Source organism: Sorex araneus, chromosome 10 (assembly GCF_027595985.1).
Source record: "Sorex araneus isolate mSorAra2 chromosome 10, mSorAra2.pri, whole genome shotgun sequence".
NCBI lineage: Eukaryota > Metazoa > Chordata > Mammalia > Eulipotyphla > Soricidae > Sorex > Sorex araneus.
In genome coordinates, this window is record NC_073311.1 from 13,561,262 (window position 1) to 13,573,245 (window position 11,984).

At 38.5% G+C, this 11,984-nt stretch overlaps 1 protein-coding gene across 1 annotated transcript in view; it reads right to left on the bottom strand.

The window, feature by feature from the left end:
• Nucleotides 1-11,345, bottom strand: part of PTPRR (protein tyrosine phosphatase receptor type R) — a 310,632-nt gene extending 299,287 nt beyond the window's left edge. The window contains exon 1 of the mRNA XM_004602668.2: nucleotides 10,884-11,345. Coding sequence (XP_004602725.1) covers nucleotides 10,884-10,941 — 58 coding nt within the window. The 5' untranslated portion in view covers nucleotides 10,942-11,345. The remainder of the gene's footprint in view (nucleotides 1-10,883) is intronic.
• Between the last annotated feature and the right edge of the window lie 639 nt (nucleotides 11,346-11,984).

Here is an 11,984-nt window from a genome sequence, read left to right on the forward strand (position 1 = left end):
CATTCAAAAGTAACCAGTGGACACTTGATATTAAATTCTGTTGTTTCTATAGGTAACAGAGACCCCCAAGAATGCAAAGTGCATGCCAAACTGAATCAGATTTAAGATCATTAGTGTTCAGAATGGACCTCACCAAGGTATTATCTGCTGAAAATTTTGGTGTGCGGATGTTGTGACTGAAATCTCCAGGCTTTCTCGGGGTCAGAATGGGTTACCTCCCCGCACCTCCCTGTACTTCTGGAAGCTATGGAAGTCACATCCATACCCTAAGTTTCCACCCAACTGAAAAACTACTCCAGCCTTACCATCCTGATAAAAATACCAAATGTTCTGAACAAACACCATGACCTCTTAGCACCTGTATTGCAAACCATAATGCACAAAAGGAAAAGGAGAGAAAGAGCAAGAAGGAAAGTGCCTCCCATAGAGGGAGGCTGGGGGGTGGGGTGGGGTGTTGGGGAATGGTGGTAGGGAAACAGGGAACATTGGTGGTGGGAAATGTACACTGGTGGAGGGATGGGTACCGGATCATTATATGACTGAAACCCAATTATGAACAACTTTATAATGGTCTATCTCATGGATATCCAATTAAAAGTTATTTTAAAAAAGTAATGTGGAGTTCATGCCCAATTCAATCAGCTTAATCAATGGCTGAATAAATAGCAGTACTCCTACATTAAAAAAAAATTTGTGAAAGCCTCCTTAGAGTTTCTTTGCTATTATGGAATGTTAGCAGGTACTGAAAATAGCTGCCATACTGCAAACTCAGATTTGCATAGAGAAAAGCAGCCCTGCAAAACATAGTTTTCACAATAGAATTCTGAGTTTTCTGATGGACTGCAGTTTTCCAAAGGAGACAGACTAAAACTATACTTAATAGGTCACCTGGGGTAAAGTCAACAAGAAGGAAGAGCTCGGTAGTCAAATGTGGCTGGGGAGCAGGCGTGGGTAATAAAGGAGTAATAAGGTCGAGATTGAGACTGTGTTTGACCATCCCCAACACAGCGTATTTTCATCCCATGCCCCGCCCTTCTTTTCTTTACTTTCCAGTTGATCTGCCTTCACCACTATTTATAGAACCTCAGACAGTTTTTGTGTGGACCTGGAGCCCAGTAGTTTTCGTTACTGCCACAAATGGTGATCTGAAGAGTGTCAGTTGGTATGTAGAACAGAAGGCTTCACAGGCAGCATTTCTGTGGGAGGCCTATAGATTTATGAGCTGCAGTCATGGTTGGTCCTGTCAGTCTTTGTATGTTCCAAGAGAAACTAATTCAAGAGTAACTCCTAAAACACATCTGACCTACCTGTTAAGCATGGTAGAGCAATAGAAATCAAGCTTTTGTTTTTGATGGACATTTTACTCACCAGCAGATAAACAAGAACATTTGTATTTCACAGATATTTAAGTAGGCATTTGTTGACAGCATGATCTTAAACACCAAGTTTAGATGAAGCTTTCAGGGAAGGAATGGGGAGACATCTGGAGAATAGGTGGACTTTTGTTGAGATAAGATAATCGCATTGTTGCACTATTGTCCTGTTGTTCATCAATTTGCTCGAGCGGGCACCAGTAACATCTTCATTGTGAGACTTTGAGACTTGTTACTGTTTTTGGCACATCAAATACGACATGGGTAGCTTGCCAGGCTTTTCCGTGAGGGCGGAATACTTGGAATACTTCCTGTAGCTTGCTAGGTTCTCCAAGAGGGGTGGAGGAAACCAACCTGGGTCAGCCACATGCAAGGCAAACGTACTGCCTACTGTGGCTATAGCTGAGGATAAGATAATAGGCCATTTAATTGTGGGACTTGGTCAGGGAGAGAAGTTTTTAAAAGAATTTTAAAGAAAATAAAATTTGACATTTTGGCTGGCTACATCTCCCCAGCCTCACAGTTGGCCAAAAGAATAGAATTTTTTTTATTTGGTTAGATTCAGGACAATTGCAGATGAAAACTATGTAAATGTCTTAATTGAAAAGAAATGTTGGAATTCAGAATCTTGAGTGCATATACTTCTCTAACATTGGTTAAAACAGAACTGTTCCATGATACCTACAGTTTTATATTATGTTATTTCATTTTATTTACTTGTTATAGTTTCAAAGATTACAACAGTGATAAAATATATGGCATCGATATAAAAAATTGCTGCACTCCACCACTGCCAAATTACCCACAATCCTTCACACTGTCCCTCCTTCTAGCCTAGTCTCCTTTCCCGTCTCCGCCCCACCCCAACTGTTTGGCAATTGGTTCTGAATTCCAATGCCAAGGGGTTGTCATTATTTAGTACTGTGTGTTATCTTATTTCATAGATGAGGGAGAACATTTTGTATTTTTCCCTTTCTCTCTCACTTAAGGAAGAGGGGGGGAAGTAACTCATGTTAGAGCACATCGCTTGTGTGTGAAAATCCCTGAGTTTCATCCTCTGTTCAACTTGGCCTCTTAATCCCAGCAGGTACAGCCCCGCATATATGAAAAGAAAATGAAGAGTACAGAGATAAAGTAAGTAGTCCTAAGTAAAAGAACTAGTTAGAGCTCATGACTGGATTTGAACCTGGCCACAATGTTGATGCTCAAAACTATTCGAAGTCACCAAAAAGATAGTAATATCTTCAATTTTTCTTCACCACTCTATTTCTGATACTTCATTTTTGTTCTGGAAAGACATTTTTAAGTGCTTTGGATCAACACAACGAATAGAATAAGTTTCTGGCAACCTAAAACCATACGTTTGGACTAAGGAATCCATGCCTTGTGGACAACTCACCTGATATTATATCTGGCACACTTTATATTGAACATATTTCCTATATTTAAGAAAAAAAGGAACTAGTGGTGGGAGCTGACTCAGTGGACTTGGACTGCTTATACCATTTACCTTTCTATCTCCACCAGGGCTTCTATCATCACTGAGTAAAACAAGCAATGGAATTTTGCTCTCCACTTATAGACCAGTGAATTGTTGAAAACACTTTCTTTGAGTTCACTTAGGGCTATTTTCCAAATAATCAGTAGTTTGGGACTGCCTTAAATCATTTCATACATTTAAAGTCAGAAAAATGGACATTGCTTCAAGCCTGTTCTAGGGGGTAAAATATCACATCCCCATTGAACTCAACATTTACTTCAGTGCAATTAGATGCATTGATTGAGACCACTGTTTCGTGTAAACAGTTGATTTTGTTTTGATTTTGTAGTTGGTCCATGTGGATAAAATTTTCATGAATACCAGCATCTAAATAAATTGAAGTTAAGTGGTGTTTGATGATGATAAAAGTATAGATAACCATTATAAGCAAAATATTATTTAAACAGAAAGTGCTAGTGTTTACAACATAGACTTGTTAATTGTCCTTTGGTGGCAAATATCAATAATGTACTCCTGTAGTTACATTATTTGGTGAGTAAGCATCAAGAAATTTGATCTTAAAATATTTTACCATCAAATATTTTTAAAAGCCATTAAAATACTTTATGTTGGGAAATATCAATGCTATCCTAAGTGTGTCAGCATTTCTAAGTGCTTTAAAGATACAGAATGCAATCATGGGCAAGTCAGATCTTTCATAAGCCACATAATAGAGTTATACTGGCACACTCTTTTTTGAATTTGACTTTATAAACAGATTCTAAAAGATTTAACAATAAATTCACCATGGAACACAATATCCATGTTATCTTTAATGATAATGGTAGGTAATGGGCTTTGATGTGTGATCCTTTTATCTCATAAAAAGTCACTTCTCAGAGTTTATAAATTAGTTTTTATCTTCAGGTGAAAATGTATCTCCTAAATAGAAAAATAGCCTGATCCAAAATATTTGTGATTTTGCAAAGACTTCCACAAGGAAAACATAAAGATGCATAATAAATATATAAAAATGCTTATTATCACTTAGTATCAGGGAAACAGAAATGAGAATGACAAGGAAATATTATCTTACACCAGTGAGAATTGCATATCTTACTTACAAGGACCAGAGAGATACCACTTGCCTTGCATGTGGCCAATTTGGGTTCAATCCCTGGCACTACATGTAGTCTTCCAAACCCTACAGAAGTGATCCCTGAGCCCCAGAGCCAGTAGGAATCCTGAGCATCACCGGGTGTGGCTCCCAAACAAACAAAGAATCATACAAAACAAACACAAAATAACAAATGTTGACAGTGGAACATTTGATCTAGCCTCTATGGAACACAATATAAAAATTTCTCAGAAAAGTAGGAATTTGAACCACAATCTACTTCTTGGTATTTATCCCCCCCCAAAAAAATTAATTCAAAATGATGGATGCACACGTAAGTTTATTGCAGCTCTTAGTGCAATAGTCAAGATATGGAAATGACATAAGTGTCCAACAACAGGTGAAAAGAAAAAGTAGCTGTGGAATATATACATAAGGAATATTATGCTGCACTACAAAAAAATTAGTCATGCAGTTGTTGGTCATTGAATTGATTTGGAGTCTATCATGGTTAGTGAAATAAGTCAGAGGCAGGGCAAATATAGGATGATCTCACTCATCTGTGCTATATAGAAAAACAAATCAAGGGCATGAGTGATGTTAATTTACGATAAACCTTGGATACTGGAATACAGACTTGAGAGTGCTAGATGAAAAGTAAGGTTATGGGGTGTACAAACAGGCTGAATGGATGCCACACAGATTTATTGGTCTCAAGCATACAAGTGATGATAAGGAAGGTAAAAGCAAGCATAAGAAACACAACTCTTAATTAACATATAATGGAGGAAAAGGTGGAAAGAAAAGAATGTCAGTCCAGAGGTGAAATAGGTAAGGTGGATGGGTCATGGGTACTTTAGTGCTGGGTAGTTTTGTTTCTTTCTTTAAATTTCCTGTCCTTTATTTTTTTAAAATTAATTTTTTTATTTTAATGAATCATCATGATATACAGTTACAGACTTACAAATTTTCATGATTATGTTTCAATCAAACAATGTTTGAGTATTCATGCCTCCACCAGTGCCCATTCTCCACCACCAGTGTTCCTAGTATCCCTCCCGCCACTGCCACATCTTTCCAGCCCCTGCCTCTGTGGCAGACACATTCCCTCTTACTCTCTCTCTCCTTTTGGGTGTTATGGTTTGCAACATAGGCACTAAGCAGCCATCATGTTTGGTTCATAACCTACTTTCAACATGCATCTACTATCCCGAGCAATCCCTCCAACCAGTGCTGGATAGTTGTGCACACCAATAGCATAAACTAGAAAACAATTGTAATCCTCTTACCTAAACTATAATAAATTTAAAAAATTATAATTCTATAAATAGGGATTCTGCACATGTGTGTAAAGTGTACTGTACAGTTATTCAAATATTCAGAAACTTTCTGTGATGATTTGTTTGGGGGGTGATAGAAAAGAAGGCTGATTGGATTATCTTTAATTTTCCTTCATTGAACTCCCTGGTTTGAACTTAATGTCTTATACTCCTAAATTTGAATGTATAAGTTGTTCAAGTTTACCATTTCAAAATAGATAATAACCAGTAATCAGGGCCTGGAGTTCAGGTTTTATTCCACAGTGCACAGATATGTTGTATATTTTATCTAATCGCTTCATAGCTTTAAATAAATATAGTCATCTCATTATTATTCTGAATTAGTACTAGAAAAACATATAGGTAAATTGGAATGCAATTGCTCTGACAAAATAAAATTTCTTTTGGTTTGCCATGCTTCTAATCCATTTAAATATCTTCAGGATATATTTGGCAAAATAAATTATGATGACATAGATTGTTCTAATAAATAACATTTCATCTTCATGACCAAAAAAGAGTAAATATGACTTGGTGCTACTATGGCACACAGTTTACATGTGTTAGTTTCAAAGAAATAAAAATTAGACAGAAAAATCTTCAACAGTTGTAAATTTATGTACCATGGAGCCATTCCAGTTGTACTTGTATGTTGAACCATTCATAAACAGACAAACCTATATATTTTTTCTAGCACTAAGGTCAAATTCTTTTAGGTTTGCCATGCTTCCAATGCTTTTATTTAATTTACCTTAATTACACTTACTCTGTATCTTTTCCTAAGTAACTCTCCAACTTTAAATCTCAGTTAGGCATTGCTTACTTTAAGAAGCTGTTCTTTAATAATTGACCTAATTGAAATAGATTTTATGCATTGTAAATCCCTTTATTGATGTCATTAACTTGTATATTGAAGTTTTGGTGGACAATAATAGAACCTAGCCTTTCTCTCTATACATCGAACCCCCAGAACTGTGGACCCGTACCTTTATCTGTATACATCTATTCCCTAGAAATGTGCTATTACCTGTAATGCCATCAATTAGGTGAATTATTAAATTTGACTTTAGTATGATAGAAGCATACAGTGGAGAAGATGATAATAGGAAATAATGTTGAAGTTAAAAATGAAGTGGAAGATTGCAGTGCAATGAGTTAGGGTTTTATACTAAAGGAAGGGAATAGCCATTCTATAGAATTTCAAAAAGGAAGCATATGATCAAAGATGGCTTTCATGATTTCTCTTATCACATATTATGAAGAATGGATTTTTTACTGAATTCAGAGTAAGATATTATATGAGAAACATGGTAACAGTAAAAATGTGGACATGTATTGTAAAAAAATTGGTATGAATTATTGACCACATAGGTAAAAGCAAATGAGGGGTCCAATATCAATTATTAGATTCAATCCTGGGTGGTTATGGTGACTCAGTGTAATTCACAGATATTGGTAATTTAGAGATAAAAGCAATTGTGATGGAAAGGACAGAGTATTAACAGCTGGTGTAAGATGTTTGTGAGATCTCCAATAACTCCTAGTTAACTAAAAATATTAGATTGGAGTTTGAAGAGATATATAAGATGAAAATATGTGCTGAGAAAGTTTTGGTATCTAGGTTGAATATAATAATCAAGAAAAATGGAAAATCAAGACTAAAACAAATTCTAGAGAGCGTCAGCCATTAAATAATACTCAGGAAGATCTAACAGTACAAATTATAGAAAGGTGAAGAAATAAAAGGGAAACTAGTGGAAAATAATGACTGTACATGGAAATTAAATTGCTATAGTATTTTTATATTTAGAAAATATTAAATTAGATATGTTCTATAAATATTCATTGCTATGAATAAGATGCCCCCAGTCACCTTAATTATATTCAACAAGAGAATCACAGGTGGTGCCAGAGTCCAACAGGTAGGTCAGGTTGACCTGGGTTCATCTCATATCATTCCCTGAGCACCATCTGGGAGTAATTCCTGAATGCATAACCAGGAGTAACCCCTGAGTATTGATGGGTGTGACACAAAAAGAGAAAAAAATAAAGAGAGAATCACAGGAGTTAGATTTGAGTTGGTTAAAAAGGATTAAAGAAACAGAGCATCAGGCAATCAATTCAAAGAACTTTTCCACTGAGTTGACTGGGACTTTTGCACTCTAGCAAATCTACCCATTGTCCTTCCCTTCATAATTACTTCATAATTACTATTTGAGTCCATTTAGAAACTTTGTTTAAAAACTAAGTCTTCTGGGTATATGTGATTTCTGGGGAACAGTTTGAGTTTTAGATAAAGGAACACCATTAAAATGGCAGCTTAAAGTCATGAGGAATAAAGAGTTATTGATGGCGGAGCTAGTTCACATTACCTTTCATTCTTTCATGCTTAGTATATGACTTCCCTACTCTTTTGAAAAGATATCAGAAGAACTGTGATTTCACAGTTATTTTTATTCATTATCCCTTGAATATCATATATACTCAATAAATGCTATTTGAATGAATGGATATGTGTTATTGGATGATAAAGCACATGTCTAGCATGTGTGAGGCATCAAGTTTGATGTTTGGCACTTCACGACCCTATCATGACTGCTGCTTGGTATGACCTTGGTGGTCCCTGACGACAGTAAGTATATCGAAATCTACTAATTGGGATAATCTACTATAATAAGGACTTGGGTAGAAAATAATTAACTTTCCTTGCTAAGGAGATCTATACAAGTCATCTCTCTTGGCTAGAGTTGAGTTCAGATTTCCTTTCTTATTCCACCGTATTAATTATACCGTGTTGTACCTTCTTTTCCTTTTTGTACTCACAGATATTTCCAACAGATCACAGTACTACTCTGTGTTGAGTCAATTAAACTCCTGGTTCACCAGAATTCACCCCTCCCCCCTTTATAAGCATAGTGTTCAGGCAAACATGACCAAATAATCAGAGATGGGACTAAACTGGAAACAATTTGCTACCTTATTATTATGGGAATAACTTTATGAAAAGCAACAGTTCCACATACAGCTAAAACGATCACTCACATCCTGTTAGTCAATTTCTCCTATCCCTAAAGGGTTCTAAGATGTCATCAATTGTGCCAGCAGAAAGCAGTTACTTGTGCCCAGGGCATCACCAAAATGGATCAATTATCTTTTCAATTAAAGAGGCATGGGCATATAGAATCCATTTTTCTTTTCAAAAGCATGTTTCTATCCTGAGAAAAATGCCTTGTAAAAGAAAAAAGCTCAGTCATTCAACAAGTAATCAGTGACTTCTTGATCTTTGTCCTTGTATCCACTCATTTTTAAATTACCCAAATCTACAGGAACTTACAGCAAGAAATCTATACTTATTTCAGTAAGAATGAAAAACCCTAACAGTGTTATTAGATAACTGTGATGAATTTTAATCTGATGACAGCTTGTGACCCACAAATTCACTGTTTAAAATTAAAATGCATTCAAAATGAAACTGGCAAGTCAACTACAATATTAAACTTATAGTCTTCTGTGAAAAACACCTATTGGAAGAAAAGATTAAATATTAATATAATTAATTTCTATGTAGCATCTTGCAGCTGAAATCTGAAAGATAGCACTGTAATACTTCACCTCAATAAAATTGGTTGAATAAACTCTCATTGAAGTTGTATAATATTTTTTGTCTTTCTTGCAATTTATGAATTCAATCTAGAGATGGGTTGGGTTGTCTTTAGTAATGCGCCCTTTGTATTTGGTAGAGCTCCAGGTATAATCTAGGCCTACAGATTTCTAGGTTTATCCTTCTTGGATAAAAGTCCTCTATTTTCCCCATCCCAAATGTTCACCTTCAATAAATATAGAAATGTTTTCCATCTGCTTGTTTTCACTTATTTATAACTCTAAAGCTATAATTACTCAAGTTTTATTATATGTTACATTTAAAATTGCTTATTTTTGTAGTTTTTAAAAATAGCTGCACTGATATTTTTGGTAGATAAACCAAATAATCTGTCAACTTTATAAAGAAATGAGGCTTTTCTTTTTTGGTAGTAATGTTTATATAAGTGCCAGCAGTAAACAACCATGTAAATAAAAGAACTCAAATATGAATTTTTTCATCCCATATTTCTATGGCAATGAATTAAATTATTTAATAAAAATATTTATAGTAGTTGTTTGCAAAGAATTTAGTGACAAAGACATAGCTATTTTCTAGTTTGCAAAAGGTACCCCAATCCTATTGAAAACTTCATAATGCAACACAATAATTATAGCAAACTAACGTGTACTTGATTATAGTTTTATTGTTCCTATGCATTAACTTTTTGAATGAGTTATGGTACATTAAAATACCATAAGCTAGAAATAAAGTACCACATTACCTTTCATTCTTTCATGCTTAGTATATGACTTCCCCATTCTTTTGAAAAGATATCAGAAGAACTGTGATTTCACAGTTATTTTTATTTATTACCCCTTGAATATAGTATATACTCAATAAATGCTATTTGAATGAATGGATATGTGTGATTGGATGATAAGCAAACTAAGCAATTGTTTTAGGGGAAATACCTCATCTGTAGCTACAGAACTACCGCATGGACAACTGCTGTTGCAGTAAGGTTTCTAAAATCTCTCTGCCATATTCTATTTTAGTTCATGTGTATGAGAAAAATGATGGATTCAATCCACTATGTCAGTCCTTGTATTAAATGGAAGCTGTATGGATTTCAGAAGCTGGGTCTGCAATGCCATCCCATCTTAACAAATTCCCCAGGTACTTGCTAAGGTTTGCATCGATACGAAATCTGATATTGAACTGCTAGCAAATATATTCATATTTGTGGGCAACCTCACTGTGACTCTTGATTACACCTCACTAATTCGGTCTCAGGGACAGTATCTACCCCAGGTTGTCAGCTTTAAAAGTGAGATTGGGGGAGGGGTGCGAGGTGTCACTCAAACGCTGGCCATGGTGCTGAAATAGAAGACAGCGTCCCCATGTAAACCTTTCCTTCCCTCATTGGTTTAGAAATTCGAGTGACAAGAGCAGGGGCCAAAAGGGCCTGGGGTGTAATCCTTCGTGCGACCCAGATTTCTCAGTCATTTGGGCGGAGATGTGGTCCGTCATGTCCCAGCCAGTGTATCCCTGTGAGCTCTCACTAAGCCTAGAGACCTTACAGATGTAGCCGCTGCAGTAGAAAAGGTTACAAACAGCAGGACGTCTTGCCTCCTGAAAACCTGCCAGTCAAGTGCCTAGGCTAGAAACAGGATCAGGGAGTCTAGAGAGAGAGGGAAGAGGAAAGGCAAGGAAACCCGAATTCATATTTAAAATGCTCTTTACTATTTGCATGTGGTAAGGAACAACTCAAGAGCTGGTTCTACGCTTAAGTTTTTGGCCCTTCATCTTCCAACAGGTGCACGACTCTCTTCCCCCATTCTCTGTTAGTACTATGCTGCTCTGCCTTTCCGAGGCTCGCTCTCTCTCTGTCTCTCTCTCTCTGTCTCTCTCTCTCTGTCTCTGTCTTTTTTGCGAGGGAAGCTTTTCCTGGAGTCCTTAAGCATGTGCAATCTCCCGTCTCCTCCGCAGCTCCGTGCACAGACACCCTTACCTGCAGCGTGCAGACCGAGGAGCAGGCAGAGCGCAGGGAAGCAGACTGCCCTCCGCATAGTGTTGGCGTCGGGAGGTGGAGGAGAAATTCCGCCACGACCCCGCTTCCAGCCAAGTGCTGTTGGAAAGGGCCACCGCCGAGCAGGCTCCGGGCTCCGGGAATCAGTCGCAGTTGCCTCGCCTGGGGTTCTGCAGAGCGGTCTGTGGCGCCGACGGGAGTCAGCCCCAGCTTCGCTTCTTGGAGAGCGCGGGGAAAGGACGGAGAGTCCGGGGCGGTGGAGGAGGGCGAGCCGGGCCAGGCGGAGTGCGGGCCGAGGCGCCCCGTGCCAGCGATCGCTTGACCTCCTGGCAGCCCCGCAGCGGCCGCGGAGAAGCTGCTGGGCAGGCGGTGCAGACCCAGTCGCTACCCAGACGCGCCGCGGCTTCTGAGCATGCCCAGCGCTGGCCCTCGCCAGGCACGGGAGTTTCGAAGTGAAATTCCAGTTCTCCGGGTCTTAGCGGTGGCTGCGAGGGGCGCAGGCTTCGCTGCAGGGGGTGTGTGGGAGGGGCGGCTTCTGGGATTGGATATTAGGTACTTAGCGTGGCAGAAACCTGCAGGTGGGATGTCTTGGAATCCGAAGGGTGCCCGAGCACGGGGACCAGAGCAAAGAGCCTAAGAAAGTGTCAGCCTCGGGGCCCCACCCACGCGGCCTCTGAGTTCCCCGTGGACAGAGCTCACTGCTGGGAATTGACCCAGGTTGACCAGCTTCTCAGGCTGCTTATAGGAACCGAGAACAGATGGCAGGCTGGGAGCTCCCTGCTGGCCTGGGGGAGCAATCCAAAGGCAGTCTGCTTGGGATAAGCTGTACACAGGTGCCCGCTTTCTAATAGATCTCCCCGCTTTTTGTTTCTTCTGGACCTCTTAGCTCAGTAGTACTGTTGTTCCATCCCGTTGTTCATGGATTTGCTCCAGCAGGCACCAGTAACGTCTCCATTGTGAGACTTGTTACTGTTTTTTAGCGTATCGAATACCCACGGGTAGCTTTCCAGGCTTAGTACCCGAGTGTAAACTTTCTCAAGACTCATCTAAAGTGGATGACCATAGGGACAGAGATCATGCTTT